At 39.6% G+C, this 24,449-nt stretch overlaps 1 protein-coding gene across 2 annotated transcripts in view; it reads left to right on the forward strand.

Moving 5' to 3' along the window:
* LOC108893161 (pyruvate carboxylase, mitochondrial) overlaps positions 1–24,449 on the forward strand; it is a 261,450-nt gene that overhangs the window by 77,601 nt on the left and 159,400 nt on the right. For both annotated transcript variants that reach the window (XM_018691027.2, XM_018691021.2), the window contains exon 11: positions 1,189–1,351. In XM_018691027.2, the coding sequence (XP_018546543.1) occupies positions 1,189–1,351 (163 nt within the window). The remainder of the gene's footprint in view (positions 1–1,188; positions 1,352–24,449) is intronic.

Raw genomic sequence — 24,449 nt, forward strand, 5'->3', positions numbered from 1 at the left:
TAACCCAGAAAGTCTCATTTGAGCTTTACATTTAAATAAATGCATACAGATGAGCCATGTTAAGGGTTACAACTCATGGAAATGGAAGAAAATAACTCCTCTCTGCCCCTCTCAGATTTGAATTCTCTCTAATAATAGATAATTATTGAATAAAAATTTGCATAATGTACTCATTTATGTGTATGTGTGTGCATGTGTGCGCGCATACGCACATGCATTTGTTCCTACGTAAAAATGAATATTTAGATTTGTGTGAATAAGATGTACTGTACATGGGAATAGTGTGCATGCTACAACTGCAATGACAGAACAAAATGATAAAGTACTACTAACTGTCTTCATTGTCTTGTCACATTTTGGATTTAATAACGTTGTAGGAAGCATATTGCAATAGTTTTCTTAGATGTCAGTTTTGTAATCTAACAAAGATTTTAACAGGCCAGGTTTTGGAGTTTATAGTAGTCAAAATGAACTGACACACAGGCAGACGTGTACTGGTTTCATCTGAATGAATCTGACTTATTTGTTGAGTCACATTTTTGCAACCATGTACTACCATGTTTGTATCTGTTCATGTAAACAAAGACAAATTTAAGTGAAACAATATGAAAATAATATAACAATTATCTTTAACATCAAAAAACATTGGTCCAGTTGCCTTTGACTTGGTGCTCCTGCCATATCCCATGACCTGGTTACTTGAGATTCATCATAGCACACTGTAGAATACCTCATAATCTCTAATCCAACATATGTTGTAATGCTAATTTATTAGTTGTGTACGAATATGTAAAACTGTATTTTCCATGTTCTTCACACTTCCCCAGGAGCCATTGTTTCAGAAACATCAAATTCTTTCTTTTCTTTTGTTTTAATCTTCTTTGTTTCTGCAATTAAGAGCTATCCATGTGGGGTTGTTTTCTTGTCATGCATCGCAGATTCATTTGTCCAAATGGGAGGTGCTGGAAAAATCCTCACATCTCCTGAAACTCAGCATCCCTCCCTATCTTGATTTGAATCCAAGAATAACTAAAGATGTTTGTATTAAATAAATGGCCTCAGTGTTCTTTAAAACCTCAGCGTAAAAAATGTTCTCCACAGTGATATCAAGGGAAATTAATGGCTATTCACCCCATGTTCAGGGCTTCAATCAATTTATTCACCTCATCAACTCTCTCTCCCTAACAGTGTGGACCTGGTGCATGCCCAGCTGCATGTGTGTGAGGGCCGCAGCCTGCCAGAACTGGGCCTCAAACAAGACAAGATCAGGGTGAATGGCTGTGCGATCCAGTGCAGAGTGACAACTGAAGACCCAGCCAGAGGCTTCCAGCCAGACACCGGCAGGATTGAGGTAGGCTCTGTCTTAAAATCCAACATAATTTCTCTTGCTCCTGTTTTTCACATTTGTGATCAACAGGGGCCAAAGGGACACCTCACAGTAGGCAAGCCTTGATACCTTATACAGTTGGCCAACATGTGGCCCATCTCAGTTGGGATTAAAAGTCACTGCTTTACATCAGTCAGAAAAAATATAATAAGATAAGAAATTTTCCTAATCTCCCATATTTTCTCCAAGTACTATAGCTACAGTATTAGCTCACTGACAACTAGAGGATTGTGCATCATCCATGTTTACAAAATATTTTTTGTTTTTATCTTCTTAAGCAACACATTGTGTGGCTCCAAGCAGAAAGAACCACAGGAAACCAAATTAAACTAATTTTCCTTATCATCATATTTTCACCACTGACTGGTAAAATACCAAATCCTACATTAAGTTCTTCTTAATATATATATATATATATATATATATATACACATTAAAGCAGCATCACATTTGAGGCTTGTGAACACAGCATACCATCATCTTTTGAGAGCTTAGGTTTTATATGCTGGTATAGAGTTACCAACCATACATTACAGCAAATGAGAGCAATGAATTGAATGTTGCAAATGGCTGCAGTGGGATGTTGGTTCTCAGTGGCATCTATAGTTCAAGTGTCTTGTTTTGCATTACACGCTTCCTTCCTTCAATTTGGTGATAAACATCACTTAATGGAACTTAAAGGGAATGAGAGATGATAGTGTCCTAATCCCAAGTGTGTGTGCATGTATGTGAACATGTGCACACAGTCACAGCTGCAGAAATCAACCAGCTCTTGAATTATAGGTCTGTCACACTGATCCACGTAGTAGCTTCTAGTGCTGCAATTATAAATGTACATTGCCATATTTGGTCTGTGAGTGGGATGACATGATTTCCCTGTGTGTATGTTCATTTCTGTGTGACTAAATGAGTGTGTGTTCATCTTTATCTCTTTGTGAGAGTGGTGTGCTGCATATATATGTGTATGCATTTGGTTGTATTAAGTTTACAAATTTGTTTTGTGTATATCCTCAGTTTTCTCAGTATTGAGTGTGTGTCAATGTGCCATTGTGTGAGAGGACCAGTCATTTTCTTTGACAGTGGTCACACATGAGAAGACACAAAGGTCACTATATGAGTGCAGTGTATCCATCCACAGGCATATATGCCATATATCTACACACTATATATGCCATTGCTCATAGTGTCTCTACAAATCTCTGTCTAGCTGAGGAGGTCTGATCCCTGGATGCTTTGCGCTGTCAGGTCCATTTGCCCTTCACCCCACAGTCTACACCCACCCTCCCCTTGACTCTGACAGTATTTTCTCTTTCCCATCTCCTTTTCTTTTCCATTTCTTTTAATGGGTTTCTTTTTGCTGATTCTCTGTTGGCCTTTTCAGGTCTTTACAAGGTCACAAGACATTTAACAAATAATTAAATGGTAATGTAAAAATTGAATTAATTCTTAAACAGTACAGAAAAGCTAAAACAACAAACAAGTAATGTTGTGTGACATGCACACTTTCCTTCAGCATCCCATTAAGAAATCTACAGCTCAGCAGCGCACAGGAGTAAACACTGGAAGCTGATCGGTGTTATGATATTATTGTCTGCATGTCAAATTTACTGCATTTTTCAAATTTGTAAATTCCTGGAGACCCACTGGTTTCTCAGCATTCCCTGCCTCCTTCCAGCTTGTCATGGATTCTGTGAATAAAATACTGCCACTGCTGCCTGCCTGGTGACTTAACACAGTGATTTTTGACTCCTTGGATGTGATTGAATTCGACTTGCACCGGTGGCTTTCCAATCAAACAAATCATCTGTCTCTTGGCTCTGAGCGAGCAGGAGAAATAAATGGTTGTGTTGTGCACGCAGATTTATTTCAATTGAATTTGAGTCCATTAATTTATCTCCCAGGGGCAGTTGTTTTAGTTTATTAACAGTTTGTGCAGCTCAATGATCAGACCAAATGTTTGTTTTAACATTAATCTGGATATATCACCACATTCAGATGAAGCATTTATCTGACAGTTCATCTTTTTTTGAGCTGTATTCAAATCAGCAGCATACATTTCAGATTCACACCTGATTTGGGGACCCAGGCCAAAGAAAATAAGCTATTTAAATATCATCCCCATTATGTGGCATTCTCACTTTCAGGGTGCGTTACCTCTCACTGTGAAAATTGCTGCTTGCTCTGTATAGTGCTTCAACAAATTGTCTGAGAAGAGTAGCCATGGAATAGCTAGTGACCTTTCCACTTCAAGGACTTTCTGCCTTGTTTCCACCTCATATTTTTCTCTTCAGCTCTCCTTGGATCACTCCAGTCTAACTCCCACTTATCATTGCTTGTCTTAAAATAATGTACACGTTTTCCACATCCTTATCTTTGTCATTTCCCTTTTCCCCTCTTTCATTTAAGCACAATGTCTCCTCCACCCATTTCCTCCTCCTTCCCTCCATCTCTCCCTTCCCTATCTTCCTCCTCTCCTTTGCCTTCCTACACTATTTAGCCATGTGGCTCAGATAGGACATGTGCCAACACAGTGACAACCCCTCACCGCCATCATCATGCAATATGAATGAATCAAACACAATCAACACAGAAAAGCATGGATGGAGGAATGCCAGGTTTGAGGGACAGATGAATAAATTATTACCAAAGGGCTGTGACAAGGTAGCAACAGAGTGATGCATGGAAAGGTGCAGGGCAGGAGACTGAGAAGGTTGTCATGCTAAGGGTTTTTGGTCACTTGAAGCGCTTAAGGCAACTTGTTTAATTGGTTTCAACATGTAGAGATGGAGTCTCTTCTGTATCCTTTTCAGGGCTGATAGAGAGACCCCTCAACAGGACACACAAATCTTACCCAGGCAAATAGCTCAACAGCAGTGTTTGAAGGATACTGCATTGGCATCAAACTTTGAACTCAAACTCATCTGTCACTTGCTCAGTGTGGTCCACTCTGTGAAAGAGCTGCTGTGTGTCAGCAGGAGAGGGCAGGAGTCACTGTATTGGAAAGGCTAGTTTGTTCATAAAACAAACAAAAAAAAAAAAACAGCTCTCCTGTACATGGTGCTGGAGTATCAGTGCCTTTCTATCTTCAGCTTGAGGAAATCAGGAAGATGGCAAAACAGAAAGAGAGATGGGAAATGGGGTGTTAGGGTTCGAAATAGGTGAGGAAGAGAACAAAGATGAAATGGATAGAAACGGAATAGCTCAAGACATTCAGACAGGGAGAATGAGCAATTTTTTTCTGCATGTAGAGACAGTAGAGTGATGGGTTTGTGCACAAAACAAGCAAAGATTCAACAGGTCAACTCAGTAATGGGTACACCCTTGTTTCACATCTCTTTGACTTCATTTTCTGGACTAGGGAGGAAGAAGAAAATAGGCACATGAGAGCTTTCCATCTTGTCCTCTTATCTCCTTTTAATGGAGGTTTCAGAGCAGGTGAAGGAAATAGGTGAGGAGAGAGACAGAAAGCAATGACGATATAAGCGAGCAACAGAAGCACACAAGGTGCGATAGATTGTGTGCGTGGAGAGAAGTAAAGCAGTATTAAAAACAATCATTACTCCGCTTCTATTTAAAGGTCTGACCTGCAATTGCAGTGTCATGCCTCATGCTGTTACCTTGTGTCTGCATTATGACATTTCTGGTACTATTTATTGCGGTGCAGAGCAGTGTGCAGTTACTTACATCAGCTTTTATCATCAGTTGACAGAACAAGCTCAAATTGTGGTACTCTTTGTTCTGGAGTCCTTACATTATGACATTTAAAGAAAAATCAGTTCCAGGCATCAGAGTTGTAGTTAGAGTGTGTGTATATATATATATATATATATATATATATATATATATATATATATATATATATATATGCAATCTCTTACTGCACCTATTTCCCATCTGAATGCCCAGTGAGCTAGTGCACCCTTATGGCTGACAGATCCATTTGCCAGTAAATAATACATAAGCTGGATTGTATAACATTTTGCATTAGAATAGACCACCAGAACATTATTATATGTATTTGTGCAGCAAAAAGTTGAATATAGGTTCAGTATTTGATGATTATAATTCTATAAGTGTATACGTTTTTATTCCTGAAAATTACATTTAAAGGTTTGATTAAAAATGCATATAAATTTTAATAAACTATGATCATAACATATTAATCTAACTTCATACTATACTGAGGACTAGGAAGGAAGAGTAGTTTTTTAATAGGCTGCAGTCAAGGAGCTTTGCTGCTCTAGGAACAAAATGCTGTCCAGTTAAACACTAGTGAAAGATTTGCATGTGGTGTGAGTCATACTAGAATATCTTAACTAACATGTTACTAGCGTTTTTCATGATACCTTTACAATGAAAATGCATTTACTTACAAAATACAGTGTTTAGGCAAGAGGAGACAGAGAGAAAGGGTGCATATAGGGAAAATGATAAGATTAATATGTGAAGCCAAGGATGGCGAATGGAGGGATGAGGAGTGATGGATGTCATAGCACGAAGGTAGCGGCAACCCTGTTGACAGAATGACAGGGAGGGATGGACTGCGTGCTTTGGGATCAAGCAAGCAGAGAAGGAAGGAGAGGGCAAGAGCATTGATGCAGCACCTTGACATTTTGTATTTTAATCTATTTTTCTTCAGCAGGCACTCGTCACATTCAATGTATCCACCAACCTTTTGGTGGGTAAGCTCTGTGATCAGTTTCGCTTTGTGAGATGTGAAGCTGATTCCGGGAGGCACGGGTGGAAAAGCCTTTATTCCTGTAGTGTGATAAGTGGATGATGAAGACAATCTATTGAAGCCCAAAATGATATTACCCCTGTAAAGAGGGGGAAATATGGCTTTGTTGTACACTGCAGGGAAAAACACTAGTGAGTGGATTTGATATTTTGGTAAAGGAGTGAATGAAGAGGGTGTGTGTGATATTTGTTTGTATCTGATAGCATCAATGAGGGAGCAGCAATCACCCTTTTGTCTCTTTGTCTGTCTGCTGATCTATCCATCAATCTTTTCTCACAGATATCTCCATTTATCTGGAGTGAATCGCTCTATCATGGCTGACCATTTCTTTCTCTCTCCCCATCTCTTCCCACCCTCCTAACTTTCCATCCTAACAAACCTCTCTTTGTTTTTACCTTTCTTCTTTACCAACGTTGCCTTTTTCTCTTAATTCCTCATTTCCTTTTAATTCACACCCAAATGCCCCTCCCTCCATTCATACATCCATCTAGCATATCTCTCATATGTCTCCCACCCTCCACCTCTTAATATTTTCAATGTATCTCTTTCCTTCCTCCCTCCCTTGTTTTCTCTCATCTTCATCCTCTTTCTCTCCTCCTTGTCCCACCTTCTGTCTCCATGAAAAGACAGCAAGTAATAAGGCCAAATCCTGCTGTTCCTCTCTCCTCCCCGTGTTCCTATTATCCACCCCCTTCTGTTACTCAGCACCTCATTTCACTTATTCCTTTTCGTCTTCCCCACTTTGCCCTCTCTTTTTCCTCCCTTCCCACTGCCATGTGCTCTTCAGTGGACACTTTTGTTTCCTTTTTTTTTTTTAAACATCCAAAGCAACCCATGTAGCTTCAGAGGTATGGAAACCCATACTCTGGCAGTATTGGTAGCCTGGAGGGAGCTACAAGACTTTGCTTCTTCATCTTCTCCTCACTCTTTCATTTCCTTATCTATCCAAATTTGAATATCAGAAGAAGAACTGTCATTCCATAATTCATCCCATAAATCAGTTGTCTCTTCTTCTCCCTAATCTGTCTACCAGCCTAACTCACATCTGTCTTGCTGTTTCCTCCACCCCATCCCACCATGCATCTTTCTCTTGTTTGTTTCTTTTATTGGAACACATTTGCATGCGTCACTCAAAGTGTTAATAACACTTTTACAATGCCACAGTGTGTGTGTGTACGAGTATGAAGGCTTGTCTCTTTCTTTGTGCGTGAATGTGTGTGTGTGTGCGCCCCATCCTCCAAAGAATAATTTTGAGTTTGAAAATAGGTCGAATCCTAATTAGGGGAAGTGTGTTTGTCTTGCTTCACACATCATCATAAACACCTTCATTTGCACACCATAAACATCCTGCACCCCACGTTGGTTCCTATTGACAGCACCATGATTCGCCGCCATTATCTTTCATTTTCCTCATTTCCATTAATAAAGCCGTCAGTCACCTATGTAATAGGTGGTGAATGGCCTTGGATTGTTTTGTGCTTGTTAAGTTCGAATTTCTGTGTAAAAATGAAAACAAAACAAGAGTTCTAACCTTTAAATTACGATTTCTTTTTCCTTCACAACTAACCTGTTTTCTATGGGTCAAATAAACTCTTGTGAGTTCGCCTGTTTAGTATGGTTCATTTGAGCTGATGTGCAAGCTGTCAATCAAACTCAACAAACATACTGAGGCTGCTTTAAAAGGAATGTCTGCAAAATCAAAAGCAAAGTAGACCAATTACAGGATTTTATGTTAGAAGATATGTAAATTTGCTGGTCGTAAACGGTTAAGGAAGCTATTTCCTGATATGTATATTTATACAAGTACATCCATGTGTGTGTCACCACATCAGTGCGTGGAGTTTTCCCAAAAATAAAATAAAGGAAAAAGAATGTGATGGGCTTATGTCCTGCTCTAGCAGGTCCGTATTTCCTTATGAGCTCTTTGTGACATCTGGAAAGAAACACATATGGTTCAGTGTAGTGCAGCGTGACTGTCACTCGTGTTGAATTTAATTTCCCCATGTTAGTCCATGTGGTTTGTTTGTAAAAAGCCAATGTATTCTTTTTTCTTTCCTTTGGTTGGAACCAAATGGAATAAACTACAGTACTACTATGAAAGCACACTAAAAGTTGTATCAAGTGGCAAATAGATAGAAAGCAGGGATGTAGAGATCTTAAGGGACATGCACTGTTCACTGCTCACATACCCCTGACAAGGTGTTAGAACACCAGAAACACACACCTGCTAGAAGGCAAATCACCAGCACCGCAGGTACAGACACACACACAGTTGTACGGTGTATAATTTCCAAAGGATCCACTTTTGACCTTGAGAAGGTCATGCGTGGAGAGCCTTCAACGTGAGCAGACTAACTCTTGCTGTGTGTGCGTGTGTGTGTATTTCTGCAGAGTGAGCGCTGGTGTATGATGGAGGAAGAACCATTATGTGTCCTTTTTGTATCTGTGTGTAGCTATCCTGGTGTTTTATGTCATAATTGCTGGTCGAATCTCATCAATTTTTGTGTGTGATAAACCCCCCCACCCCTCCGGTCTCTGCCACTCATTGCCATGGTAATTATGAGCTTGAATTAGCCCAGTATTTTATGAAGTGACATTTCTTTCTTTCCTCCATTAGTGCACCCTCTACTCAATTTGCTGCTCATGCATTTAGTGGTATTGTTCAATTACTGCCTCACTTTTTCCCCCTTCTTGGCGTCTCTGATGCCCACCCATCCCTTCCACACTCTCTGTATGTTGTAATATCACTTGTAATTCCATGTATCAACATAGCAAGAAAGATTCTGTAGTAATAATATACAGCCTGCACAGAAATCATTACTAATAACATGGAGTCAGAAACATTTTAATCACAAATATATGACAATTCAGCATACGGAGAAATGTTTGCTGTTTGATGTTTTGAGGTCTTTTAAAAAAAAATTGCTTTGTACATATGGGTCAATACAGTGAAACTAGTTTTCATCCTGTTGCTGAAGCTCATCCAGGAGACTCGAATGTTCCGAACACTAAAATCTATTGTCATTCAAAGACCAAAGCTTATTGAAAATTGGGAAACATGCATGAGTGCACACTCTGAAATGCTCTGTCACACACTCAATTTTCAGTTTAACTGCTCCTGGTTCTGCGAGTCGTAAAGGAAATCCCAACTATTACAGGCAATCAATGCAATAGATTTCTGGGATCATTGCTGTTACTCAGTCTTCATTCACTTGCAGTGATACAGAACTCTTTCCAGTGATGAAAGAAGAAAGATTACCTGTTTCAGTTTTTGAAATACTGGCACCCACGCTGCACAAGTTCAAATCTAGCTTTGTTTGGGTGCTGTAAGTTGGTACAAACTTATTGCACCAGGCAAGGTAGTTCCAATATTAAGATACAACTTTAGATTTACACCTATTCTGAGCAGCTTTTTAACTGTTGACATAAAAAAACCAAGAGAAATTGTAGCTCAATGTGCTGTATGGTGAGAACTACAGATGAGGGCACAAGTGTAATTTTATGTTGCAGTCACTTTAAATGGGAATTGTAGCTTTTTTGCTATAAATAAAGCAAAAACCCCTTCCACTCAGTTCACCTTACCTGCTTGAGTCTTTTGACCTCAGTCTTTTTCAGGCTATACTCCTCAGTGAATAATCTAAAACTTATCCCACTACTGTTTTTCTGTTTGCATTATCCTTTTTAACAGGCTGCAATAAGTAATGACGATATTCTAACTGAATCCTGCTCTTTGAATGTGTACACTGTCCTTTTCTCTGTGGTAGTAAATTCAGAAAAGGCCACAAAATGCCCTGTTCCCAGCCATATTTTTCATATACATCTCCCCAGGAGCACCAACTACATCTGTCATATTTTATCTCTCAATATAATGCCATGTAAAGTAATGGGTGTCCTATTCTCTTCCATACTGTATCTCTGCCCACCCAGCTATAGCTTTTTCCCCTATTATTGCTCTCACCCGTTTTTCCAGATCCATTTCCATCTGCCCTCTTCACTTCCCGATGTCACTATCAATTTCCTTGTTTTTTTAGGTCTAGTCTATGTTTATGTATGTGGGTTATACTTCTATACAGGTGTGTGGGAGGATTTGTGTACAGTGCATGCATGTGGGTGTGTGTCTGCAAGCATACAAGTGTGTTTGTGTGGCTATAATTGAAAGTCCCCACTGTGGACAAGCCTCATCCCAGTCTCATATTCCTGTTGTTTATGTTATTTTTCAGGGCAAACCTCTTTCCTCCTCCCTTCCTCCTAATTCTTCTCATTTATCATTCCTCCTCTATTTTCACTTTCTATCTGTTCTGTTGCTATCTCCCTCCCATCTCCCCTCTTCCATTTCATATTTTCCTCTGCGCTAGTTTTCTTTGTAGTTATTATTCACCACTTCTCTCTGCGTCATTTCTCGTCTTTCCCTTGTGTACCTTTGTCTCGTCTCTCTCTCTGCTCTGTTAGCTGATTTGTTTTTGCAGCTTCATATTTCTTTCCATGTTTTCTTTCGCTCTATTATCACATTGTTGTCTGCTGTCTATTTTTTACCTCTTTCTCTGTCCTCATGATTTCTACCTTTCTTGTTCTTTCTCTTCATTTGTTTCTTGCTTCTCTCGCTCATGTTTCTGATTTTTTTTTTGCAGATCTCCCTTCACTTTCTGCTCTTTTTTTTCTTTCATCTAAATTTTCCACTCTTGTACTGTCGTTTTCCTCTCTCAGCCCCCCTCCCCTTTCTGTTTATTTGTACATCTCCTATTGTCTTCCCTTCTCACATTCTTCCCCGCTCTCTCATTCCTCCCCTCTTCCATTGCTCTCTATGGAAATCTTCTCCTTATTTGTCGCTTCTTAGTCCCCCATTCCTCCATCCTGCTTGCCCCTCCCTGACTCGTTTATTTCGAAATTGGATTCCTCCCTTCTCTACCTCCTTCTCTTTATATACACCTGGTCCCCCGTTTCCTCTTTTCACAATATACCTTTTCTTTTGCTTACACTGCCCTATTGTGTGTCTTTTCTTTTCATACCAGTCTGCCATCTCCACCCTTTTTTTTCCTCCCTCCTCCGGTTTTCAGTATTTGTCTCTGTCTGTGCTGTCCCCATACCTTCAGGTTCATGTATTTATTTTCCAAGGTGTCTTGCAGACAAACTCACTCTTTTTATTCTATAATTATTTTTCTTTTCTCCAATCTCTCAGTTTCTTGTTTACCAGTCTTTGTGTGTGTGTGTGTGTCTGTGTCTGTGTTACATGCCTGTATGTGGGAATGTGTTAGTGTAAATGTCCAGTACTGTAAGGTTAGATTAGTGAGTTCCCTCGTCTGCAGTGGACACTGCATTTTGTTTATGATCAAAGTCTAACATGCTCGGTTTAAAAGACGGGTAGAGAAAGAGATGAGATCAGCTCTGGAAGAATCAAACCGTGTAATCCAAAGTGGCACAAAATGAAAAATGGCATCTACCTGGTTTAAAATCTACTGCAGTAATTATCCATATCAAATGAGCATTGCTAGTGGATTAGATAAGAGGCAAGAAACACAAGTTTTATCTTAAGACTTTTATAATCATGTGCAACATAACTTTATATGCTTTCACTTTCAAACAGTGTGAAACAGCACAGTAGTGAACACCATTGAGAACCATCTCAAGCACAATGTTCAGGTAAATATGTGAGTGTAAATAAAGAGTAAGTAAGCTGGTAAATAAGGGCTTACATTTATGAATGATTTTGTGCAAAATTAAAGAACAGCATTGCATCGCATAACCTATCAAATCTGGCCCAGCAGTACTTAGTACAAGTAAACCAACAAAGTTAGCTCATTTAAAGTAATATCTCTTGACGCCCATTTTTTATTCTGTGACCCTCAGTTGCCAAGGCAGCAAAGAGAAAAGCCAGCCTAATCACAACATGAATCTGACCTCATTTTCTTAGGCAAAGTCACAACTCTTAATTGGTATTAGTGACAGCAGCCACGCGTTTCCTCTGAGAGTGTGGCCACTCAATTGGACTGGCAGACAAGTGACTCTCTGCATGCTAATAGAAAAACAGAATGGTTGAAGCAGGCCTCTTGGATTATTTTCAGTGGTAGCTATTGTAAAAGACCCTTGTGTCCACCAGCGGTCATGCATTAGTATGACAGGAGCCACAGCACGCCTTTGTTTCTCAAATGTTCAAACGAGCTGGCATATTATAATGCAGTGCTGGTGTCTGTCAGTGCACCGGCTTGCACATCAGTCAGTGGTCTTTGTGATGACTGAAAAGGAGAATTACAGGGATTTGATTGAGTGTGTTTGACGAGTTTAACCACCAATCCTCATGTTGGGCCAGTTAGGCAGAAATGTGGCTCAGACAGACCACTGATTATCCAGATAACAAAACATTCTCTGTTTATTTAGCTTAATTATGGGGATTGAATATAACATTACATATAATATCATTAATGGTTAGATGGATAGAGTATAGATACAGTTTGTACTGCTAATGAGCATTGCTGAACATTGTTTGGTCCCACAGACACCAAAGTCTTTAGCTCCTATGTATGCAAATCTACCACTGTGTGTTTTCTTCAAGTGGAAGCCACGGTTATCTCAGGGTTGATTTTATTCATCTTGGGAATAAGTGGCTCAGCAGAAAGTTTTTTTTTTTGGTTTTGTTTTCAAATAATTTGGTGTTTTCACTAAAGCTCTACAACGTCACCTTCCAACGTGCTGACCACCTCTTCAACTCTCCCTTCACATCATCTTTCCTTCTCATCTCTCTTTGCATAATCTCTCCCCCAGGCTGTTCGTGTCCATCCATCGTTTTCATCCCGCCTCTCCTCCTTTCTGCATCTTCATCACCCACTCTTCTTCGCCACCTTCTATCTCTCACATCTTTATTCTCTCCCTCCTGCCCCCTGCGTTTCCTCAGCTCTTTTCCTCCTCATCTTTATTCCAGCTCTCATCTAGTTAATTTTACACTTTTTTGCATCTCCTTTCATCTCATCTCTCCCTCTTTTTCTTTTCTCTCTCTTCCTCTTGACATGCAGAATATAGAATATGTCTAAGAGGTTTCAGCTCATGTGTCCTACATAACTGTCTGGCTGTAGTGGAGGTGTGTGTATCTTTTTGTGTCTAATGCTGTGTTTTCACTTCTTTTTCCAGTGTGTGTCTACTGGAGTGTGTCTACATTTTGTTGTGTTCTAGAGCTGTGCATGCATTTATAGCTTAAGTGATGCATCTGCATCTTTGTATTCGTTTGTCTCCTTGTTTCTGCGTCTGTATGTATGTCAGTATCTGTGAGTGTGAGTGTGTGTATGTGTGTGTGTGTATGTGTGAGGGTGGTTTTATCAGCTCTTGCAGATGGCCTCAGCCTCTCATCTGTCGTTCCAGTGAAATGAAGAGCCCTCTGAAGAGTGAAGGCAGAGAAGAAAGGAATGGACAGATAGACATGGAGAGAGGGAGAGAGAGTGAGGGGGCGATGACACAGAGATCGAGCGAGGGGAGGAGAGAGAGAGAGAGAGAGAGAGAGGAAGGGAGGGGGGCATGAGGAGAAACAGCGAGAGATGGAAAAGAGAAGAGAGTGATCAAAAGATGGAGAGATTGAGAGGAGTGATGGGGAGAGGGAGACCACCAGAAGGTCTGTTTACACAAAACACGGTGGGGTGTGTGAAGTGTTCGTCTAAGAGTGTGTCAGTGTGTGTGGGCCTGTAACATGAGTGTTTCAGACCCATTGGCATGCACATGAATTTAAAGTTTTTGATATTGCACCAATAAACATATCAGGCTTGCCAGCTTGTAGTGACACAGAAAATGTGTGTGTGTGTGTGTGTGTGTGTGTATATGTACTTCAATGCAAGTGGGACTTTGTAAGTGATTTTTCTTTGCCAATGTACAGCTAGCTGTAAAGGTTCGGTCACATAGCTAGAGGTGTGTGCATTTGTATGTGACAGTTGGCTTGCATTAAAAAGGGGCTCTTCAAATTGCCATGGGATACAGAGTGTTTACAATGCAGTACCCGTAGGAAAGAAAACAAACAGAAAAGAGACAGAGAGCGAGGGATAAACAAGAAAAAAAACATTGGGAGAGATGAGGTGAAGGAAGTGAGTTTGTAGTGCGTCGAGAAGCAGGCAGTGAGTGGCTGGAAAAGGTGAACGAGGGACAAAGTGTAACTCTGAGAATTGACTTTAAACACCCAGAAAGAAACGCAAACAGACCCCAGGGTGGTAAGGGGGAAGAAATACGCAGCAGAGAGGGGAGTAGTGGTTGCTGACAGGGCAAGTGAAGAGGAAATAGAAGGAAGGAAGAAGGGTGACCTGGGGACCAAAGAGGTTTTTGTAAACTGCTGAAGGAAATAACAGAATAAAAGGAGGAAAGAAAAGGAGGACTGTGTTAGCATTTTGTCCTTTTTGATTATTTCTCCCTGTTGGCCTGTGAAATGTCACTTCCCGCAGGCCCTCTATTTTATTGGGGGGAAAACGACGGTAGTGGCATGCAGAGATAGAAGGAAAAGAAACAAAATGGAACAGAAATAGTAAATTATTGATTGATATATTCTGTAGTTGTTTGTTTCATATTTCATTACTGTCAATTAAGGTAGCCTCTTAGAAAAGTTATTTCAGTGTCTTGAACACCAACAAAAGCTACAGAATAAAGAATAAATTTGTGGAGCTAACAAAGAGATCACCAGTGAACTGATAATTCTAATAAAGGATATATATCTATTTCAAATAGACCTAAACCTTTTTTTGTGTAGCACCTCACTAAAACAGAGTTGCAAAGTGCATTACTGAATAAAATATGAACTAAACTGACATCTAGAAAAGATTACATTTAACAGTAAAGTTGAGACAGCATAGGATAAAACAAATGCTTAAAAAAAAACAATGACAAAAGCTTATCTTATATCAGAGTTTACAAAAGTCCAAACTGGTAAACCTGACTTTTCTGACGTGATCTCTTCAGCTTCAAGAAGACAATTCAAGGTGCCAAACACAAGGCATAAAATTAGATATGAAAGAAACAAGGCAAAAGAAAAACAAAGGATATAAAAATCTGATAAAATGGAAAATAAAAATGTAATTAACAGAAGGATAAAACATGAGTGAAGTAGGTGATGAGAATAAATACCCCAAATTTAATTAAATAGGACAGAATTAAGCCTTAAGAGAGTTTAGAGTTGAAGCATACTTCAGGTTTAATGGCAGGTTGTTCCAGATGTAGTGCAAAGTCACACTGAATGCCTCCTCTCTGAGCGCTGCTCTTCTGTTGTTAGTTTTCACCCTGCAGGAAGACAGTCAGTCTAATAGTTTAGTGGCCCTGATAGACAAAACCCGACCATTATTTGTCCTTTGTGTAGAATTTTAAACAAGCATAAAAGCAGCAGCCCAAGACTTCAGGGAGTCAGGTGACTTTAAAGGTCAGTGAAAGCTTGAGCTTGGCCCTGCTGTGCCTTAAAAGCAGTCTGCAAGATCCTAAAATCAACAGATCATCAGTAGAGTGCAAAAAGGATCAATATAATATGCTCTCTTTTCAGAATTTGCTAAAAATCTGCAGCAGCTGTATTTTGGATGGGGTATATAGAGAAATTACTAATTACTTAATGCCAGTTCCATTTTATAGACTTATTGTCCAAACAAGATAAAAGTGAAAATCAAGATTGCATCACTGTTTCGGTATGCTTAATGAACAAAAAAAAAGCACAACAATTTCTGCAGTGCTAAAAGATCACCTTGGATCAAGGACCAAAGTGATAAGAAATCTGGGAGCACTGGCAATCCAGTCCAATTATTAGAAGTATACGAAGAGTATAATAAAAAGCACACTGCCCTCATATATGACAGGAACAGCGGTGAGAAGGGCAAAGGGAGGAGACGTGAAAATGAGGAATGAGTAAAATGACAGATACAGAAGGAAAAGGGGGAGGAGAACGAAAAAGAATAATCTGGGGAAAGCCACCTAATCTAATTCATTTTCGAATCCTATTTAGCTGATCCATTGACATCACCAGTGACCGGCTAAATCAGTCAGGCGTAATGACCGCAATGTGCAGCACTGGGGAAATACAGTCACTGCTTTCATGGCTGTGGATTAGAGCTGGTCCTACTGTTTAAACAGATTTTTCAGTGGACATCAGTGGGATGAAGGCAATTAAAATAAAATTAGAAGAACATTAGCAGTTGAACAAGAATTGGATTTGAATAAAACTCTTATCTAGTCCATATGCTGTATATGAAACCAACCATTTAATAAGACATAATTTAATAAGATGTACAGCAGATTTGGCTATTGCCAAAGTTCCTCATTTTATTCTCTGTGCTCAATGATCCTGTGACGTCCCTGCTCCGGGACCCACCCTCTGTTTTTGTTTACTGTATTTGCATTTGAATGCCTCCCACAAATGTAGAATTATGTCTGATTCCTCCAGGTTCCAGCAAAACAATTGATCAACCATTTAAAATGTCAGTAACAATAGTGAACTTTTGACACAATAATGGGTGTCAGCTAGAAACCTGTTATCTCTGTTATCCATTGGTTCTATACAGAGATATGAGGTCTCCAAACACAAATTCTAGTAACTAGCTCCTACATATTACCTCCTACACATATCGTTTATCGTTATTGTTTTCAATCTTCTGTTAAAAAAAAAAAAATCTGTGAACGAAATGATCTTTTAAGGCATTTTAAAGTTCACCTGACAATTTGTGAACTTGACAGGGATTTAACAAGAAAATAAACAGCATATTTATCTTGAACAGATAGCTAGAGGTTTTTGCTTCAGCCCTACAGTGGCGCCATTTGTTTTCCATCTCCATATTATTCCCATTAGCTCCTATTCACATTCTTGTCTTTGCCTTTCCCTGCCAGCTCTGGCTGTATAATGTACTTGCTTCAGGCTCACAGGTTGCTAAGTGTCCATTCCTCATCACACAAATGTGTTTCCACTTCACTGCTTTACTGGTGTGTCATGGAAACATCCTTACTCCTGTTTTGGTGTTTTTCTGCTGAATTATGTGACAGTTCCTGAGGTCATGCATTAGCTGAATAAATTTTATGACCTCTGGACTCTACTCCCCCAAAAAAGCCTCTAAACCTGTTTATAATTAAAAAAATGTTTTCCTGAATTGCTAAAAAGCTTAAAATAATTTTTTTCATTCAGAGCAGTAATTGAATATTTAAGTTGGCTGTGTAGGTCAAAAGCCAGGCAAGTGTCTGGTGCCCTGATGTTAGGTCATGTTGAAGACAGCCAATGCCTGCGCAGCAGAGCGTTACGGGCAGTGTACAATAATAGCTTGGCTGAATTGTGATGTGTGGCTGAATTGTGATGTGTGGGTGTAACGTGGTCAGTGCTGCCTGGTATGAAGTCATTAAACTAACACTATCTTATTGTCAACTGTTGGGCTAAGAAATGTCCCACTGAGCTTAGTTTTGTTTAATAATATTTTAACTAAATATTTTCTGCAAGAAAAATACCAAAATTCACTGCAGCAGAGTTAAACAGCTATTGATATGATATTTGTTAGATCAGGATTTCTTAGCAGACGCTGTAGTATAGCTACAAGTTTATATATTGAATGAGAGTCTGTTTGCGCCTTTATTGATAGTTGACAAAGGAGAGGGAAAAGGAAGAGAGAAATGGGGAGCAACATTTACAAACATAATTTATAAATGAATGTGTGGACCTCCAATATTCAATCTTCCAAATCAGTTTGTTTCCCTGTTTGAGATTTACAGTTTTCATTTCCTGATCATTTTATTTTGGCGAGGCTCTCTTAAATTTAGAAATATGTATGTAGTGTGCCACCATGAAAATAAGTGAGGCCCAAACCACAGTGATATATTAATTGATTATAACCAAATATTGAAATATATAGAATAACTATAATTATTCTGGCGGCACACCTCAGACACCATATGAAAGTGTCAGTGCACAGTATGTCATGAATTATAGAAATGTTTCACCCCAAGATATAAATTATTATCATAAGGGCACAGTCCCTCATGTAGCCAGTGCTGCACTAACAAGGTGGGTCTTTGTATCTTAGACACTCATGTTCCCTACTCCTTGCTCCTTGCCCCACTCTATAGAATCTTTGAAACTTGCTCAGCAGGGGGAAGAGGACCTTAGCGGCGGTATTATTCTACTATATAAAAATTTTCTTTGACCTTTCATTTTTACAGTAAAGCAAAATCTCAACACACCTGAGTTCATCCAGTGCCATGTAAGCCTAAAGCCAAAGTAAAGTCCTCTTGATGTCTCTGTGGTGTGCTATGAGAGACTGTCTGGTGTTAGCTGGGTTGGATTGTGGTAAGACACAAGACTGTGGAGAACAGGATTCATTAGAAAAGTAGGTTTTCCAAGCATACACTGCACTTTCTATTTTAGCCCACTGGGTCTAGAAGTGTTGTAGCCCTCAGTCTCGTTTTTAACCAAACAAACCTGCATTCCAGTTTAAAACACACTTTTACATTTCAAGACTTGCATTGTACCTTTTGTCTCATTTTTTATCAAAATGACAGAGTGCAGACAAGGATGACTTGCTCTCTTTGTTGCCATCACCATCATTATCCTGCTCAGATTGGATACTCTGGATTCAGATGTGTAGGAAGAGCAGTTGCGTTGTGTGTGTAAAGTACGTAGGAAATTATATGTATTGTGCTTGTGTTCACATTTTGGCAAATAGCTACATGTTTTAGATGTGTGTTTGATGATTTGTGCATGAGTGTTACGTGGGCTGAGACATTTAGAGATTATTTGAGAGAGCATGATTGCCTGTGTGCATAGGTTTGCTTAAGCATTTCAGAAATTATATTTATAGTAGATAGACTGAATGTCATTAATGCCAGTCATGTAGACACCTTGCCAAGACAGTGGGTCTCTGAAAGCCACTCATAAATCTAGCCCACTATAGAGAAAGAGGAGTGAGGGTCAACAGAGACCAGTAGGGAGAGGGGGCATTGAAAGAAAAAGAGAGAGAGAAAATGTTGGATGGATGCTGAGAGACAGAGAGGACAGCTTTCCTCTTCTCCCTTTCTCCCCCCAGTGTGGCCATCTGTACAGAGTGTGATTAATCATCCCATATCCCCAGACATGGCAAGCCGATGCTGTGACACTCAAAGCCTGTGTGCGCCTGTTGGAATATTGCACTTGTGTATGTGTGCCTTTGTTTGGGTGTGCATTTTAGTTTTCCAGCCAAGTATTTGCCTGTGTGCTGTTACTTCAACCATGTGTTAGCCTGCATGTGCGTGTCTGCGTGCCCCTGTGTTTGTGTGTGTGGGAGAAGGACACAGACAACATGTGTGCATGCGTGTTGGCATTTATGACACATTCTATTTGTTTACCGATGTGCCGCCGGCGGTCGCGGTCAGTTCCCGTGGCAACCAGGCATCGTTGATGGTGTTAATTAGCGACATGTCCCAAATGGTCTGCTTGACTAGAGAGTAAGGAGGGAGAGAGACAAATGGAGGAGGTGTAGGAGCGAGTATTTGGGAAGAAAAGAAGGATAGAGATAGGGAAAGGCAACCTTGTCTCTTGAACATTATTAGCCTATATAACAAATTTACATGTATAAATTATGAATTTAAACATTTTTATGATCAATCAATCAATGTGTCATTTAGTCTGTAAAATGTCAGAAAATTGTGGAAAATGTCTATCTCACCAAGCTGACTACTTAATATTGCTTGGTTTGTCTTGCCAACAGTGCAAAACCTAAAGACATTCCAATTACAATGATATAAAAAAGATAAAGGCAGAAAATCCTCCAAGATTAGAAAGCTAGGTCCACACAGCAATGTCAGTATTTTTATTTCTTGTGTCTGTCTTGCTATCAGCATTTGCTTTGTTTTGTCACTTGCTATTTTCTCTTATATTGTTAAGAAGGGAAGAGAAGGACAGCTGATTGGAAGGGAAGAGGCCGTGAAAGGTCAAGCGAACATCAAGTGTTCAATTTCATGTTTTGAAGCTAAATCCGTGCACTAGTGACTCCTAGTCACAACAGATATCACAACTGAGCTATTGTATAAGTCTGCTGTCTGCTAAAGACTTTGGACAGTAATTATTGAGACATAACCTATTCTTCCTCACTGGACAGTTTGAGGTCAAACTGTAATTTACGATGTAACATGAGACAATGATGTAATTTAAAAAAAAATATGCATCTACTTTAGTTTGATAACAGCTGAAATCAAAAAGCACTATCACTGCATCACACTTATACAAAGATACATTTTTAGGTTTATTGTCACACAAGTGAACCATCATTTTGTGCTACTGCTAAATATAATACCACTCTCAAACTCTGGGCACACAAGTTAAAAATGGCAAAAGAAGCTGTGTTCAAAAAGCTAGATTCTCATTACTTTTGTTTATCTTCTGTGGTAATTAAAGAAAAAGTGTCACCATACCAGTGAAACTTTTTCATTAACTGACACTGAGAAGCAAGGGATATCTGAGAGGGATGGAGAAAAAGCAGAATCAGGCGAAAATGAACTGTGATGGGAATTAAAGGAAAGAGGTGAGAAGGGGAGAGGGATTAGTGAGTTGCAGGAAGCAGAATAAAAATGAAGATAATGTCTAAAAAAGTCAAGGAGAGAATCAAGTGAATCAGGCAAGTATGGAACAGGGTTGAGCAGGAGGAGGAAAAGACATGTCTGGATGTTTTGAACAGCAAAGCCCTTATGAGAGAGAGAGAGGGAGGAAATAAGGAAGAGGAGAGAAAGTCAGAGAAGCCAAAGAAGGCTAAGGAGATATTTTAGGGGCGAACAGAGAATAGAAACACAAAGAGAAGGATGGGTGAAAAGTTTGTCTAAATGTCACAAAGACACCATTTGGGGAAGGAAAAAGGACAAGAGGATGAAACAGTGAAACCAGGGACAGAGAAGTGGTAGCAAGGGCAGATACAAAGGAAACACACATGGGTTGTAAAATGCTTTCTAGCTACAAAACAGATCAGGTCACTGGAGCTGGAGTATTAGCAGGGGTAGTGGAAGAGTACTAAGAACGACAGAACAGCTTCCATCACCTCAGTTATGAGCAGAGTGTTGGTGATGGACTGGGGTATCAAACGAAAAAGGGCGCAGGGAGCAACTTGAAACTGGTGGAAGATGAAAGAGGGAAAAGAGGCTGGAGCGAGTGGTGGAAAGCAGAAAACGAGGCCGACTGATCCTGAAGAGGATGGTGGGAGAGGTACCCAGAGTAATATGGAGAGACAGAAGAGACGTGAGAATTAGAACAGAGATTGGTGCTTTCTGGCAAAACCGTAGTGCTTGAGCTTCTCTTTGAAAAGGTTGATTATAAGCTTTACCTAAGATTATAGTCATCACAAGTCAACTAGAGGACGAGGATAATCCTTAATAGAGGCAATAAAAATGTCACTGTTGGTGCTGTGTTTTGTCTTTATAGGTTAAACAGAGTGACAAAACACCACAGGGCAAGTGATACTGATTGAGATGGGTGGAAAGGAATGGGAATTGGAAAAGGAAGTTAAAAAATGCTTGGTGGGTAGAAGGATGTAGTGTAGAGTGTGTGAGAGAGATGGCGAGATGAGAGATAGGAGTGCTAACAATGTCAGAACAGACACATGGCAGAAGTATGACACCATCTTCACCCGCTGGCAGGGAGAGACAGGAAAGACAGGGAGAGGATGGTAATGAGGATGATCTGGAGCTTTTGGGTGGGACTGAAAGCCAAAATGCATGTTTGTCATAATGTCAGGCTAATGCACATGTCAACAAGCAGCCATTTTCCACTGTTGGCACAGAGAAATGCAGGTAGGGCAGACGATGGGGAGAAAGGAACTATGGGCAGACATTTTAAAAGGATCCAGGGCCTGTTTATGCTGGTGCCCCACATAATAGTACTAATATGTTTTAATCAGTCTGAACCCTGAGGTGTCCAAAAATATATTCACTTAGTTTGGGTCCCAGTATAAGAGGAATGCTAATATATTTTAAAGATCCTGAGCCTCAGGGTGTCGACACCAGATTGACTCAATTTGGGTCCTAACTTAATACCCATATATTTTAAAGGAGACACCAGTCGTTTTAACAAATGTATTATTAATCAGTGGGCAAGGAGCAGTACAAATTTTTTTTGGCATGATTATCTTGACTAGAAGCATCATAACATCCAGTATTATCTTTAGCCCAGTTCCTTTCTGTTTAATTGAGTTCTCTGTTACTAAGATTCAGTTGTCTATGTGTGACTGTGTGTTTGACCCTGATAAATCCTGATGTGTGTTGGTCTTATTTGGTCTTAATGCAGTCTGGACTCTAAATAATGCTTTAGTTTTTCATACTTAAATGAAACGGTGTGTCTTGGATATTTTGGGAATTTATTCAGTTTCTTGTGGATAGTATTTAGACTAACGGTGCACTACCAGAGTGGAGGAGTATTTTGCAGGAGGTAGTACACAGTTGGAGAATAGCACAAAATCCTACAAAGCAGCTATTTGGGATGCTACTGACTACACTGACAGGAAACAACCTCCATAATAATTTTGTAACCAGATTTTTTTTTCCTTATCCATGTCCCAGTAGGATCAGACAGCAGAGTTACATAACTCTGGGTATTCAGTGACACACAGAATTAACATCACAAATTATTAGTTACCTTGGACTCAGAAGTTCAGCAACAAGTCCTACAACCTGAGCAACCACGTGGGTCATTTGTCTGATATGACCCATGGAATGTCTCTTGAAATAGCGCCCCAGTACCACTGCAATGGTTGCAGGCATATTGAACCTTTGTAGCCATGGTTACAGTAATAAACATGAGGCTGCTTTAGGAATGCCATGGTTTTGTTACGTTTAGGTACACAAACTGCATGTTTAGATCTAGGAAAAGATTGAGGACCTTCATTATTATGGTGACAATACTAAAATGACAATAAATACAGTTATGGTTGGGGAATGGTCTTGGTTAAATGAAAAAATGACAGTTATTGGTTTCAACAGCAGCCTCCCTTGTGAGTCCTGTGTTTTGTGGACCCATCTATTCATTCCAACCTCCTTGTAATCTGGACTTTGTTGCTCTTTACTCTACGTCACCTGACTTAGTCCTTTACTCCTGTCACAATTAGTATAGCTGCTAGAGGTTGACCTACAATAAAATAGAACTATGAGTTGAAATAAGCTGCAGGCACAGATGACCTATTGGCTTGTTTTTTATAGGACACAATCTATGTGTGCTTACTTTTAGATCCCCACATGACAAACAGTAGTGTGTTTTTATGAGCCTGGTCCCCTGGGTGAGAGTCAGAATTCACTCAGACTGGGTGCCCATGTAAGAGCTTTACCATGTTTTTAAGAGGCTGCCAGGGTGTCAGAGGTTCGCTGTGTTTAGTTTGAGTCCCCACATTATTATGTTTATACTTATTATGTTTTAATGAGTCTGTGCTCTAGGGCGAGAGAGACGCTATTTACTTTGTTGGGCAAGTCAGCTGATATAAAACATGCTTTAAAAATTAAAGTTTTGGCAGGGACTGCAAGCTAAAAACAACAGATTTTGAGTTTCAAAGCAACACTCATGGCAGCAATAATGACATTTTGCTGCAAGAAATAGAGAAAGAACCATGAGAGAGGGGTTGAGAGAGGAATGGATGAATAATGGATATCATACAGGGAGGTTGGGGGTAATGAGGACAACTTTGTTGTAAAGGATTTAAATCCACAAATTATTGAATTGAGTTGAATGGTAATACTCCTGGCAGTAATGATCACATAGGTAACTTGAGAGAGGAATGAAAGAGTAGATGGAATACGTATACAGAAATGAAATAAAAGTGTAGATGAAGTTAAGAGACGGTAATGATGTCAGGGATTTGCATGAGGTACATCAAAATACACTGGTTACAAGACAGAAACTACAAGCAGCTGGGAGGAAGGAAAAGATAATGAGGACAGTTGTGTGTGGAGGAATTGGAGCCAAATTGTTAGAAAGTAAGTCACATTTTAAAGATGCACATATCAACAAACACCCCCTTTTCTGATTTACTTTGTACCTGCTGGTGTTCCTGCAGTACTATAATCTAATGATATACACACCAACCTTTTTGAATTCTGTGTTCACTTTGTTGGAAACTTTTTCCAAAATCTGCACCCAAAAATGATTTTACTTTAAAAATATATATTTTGATTGCTGTTTTGTCTTTCCCTTTTACTGGTATGTGTGAAAAAAACATTAAAACAACAGTATTTGACCTACCTGACCACTTTGGACTGCACTTTGGACCACTTCGGCAGTGAAGTTAGACTTTGATGTTGAAGTCCAAAGCAGAGATACTTGTGCCTTGTATCTCAGTGTACCTGGAGGCAGTAAAGCAGAAATGGTAGTTTTATTTATTTTTTCTACTTTCATTGTTGACCACC

The sequence above is a fragment of the Lates calcarifer genome, linkage group LG15 (assembly GCF_001640805.2).
Source record: "Lates calcarifer isolate ASB-BC8 linkage group LG15, TLL_Latcal_v3, whole genome shotgun sequence".
Classification (NCBI taxonomy): Eukaryota; Metazoa; Chordata; class Actinopteri; family Centropomidae; genus Lates; species Lates calcarifer.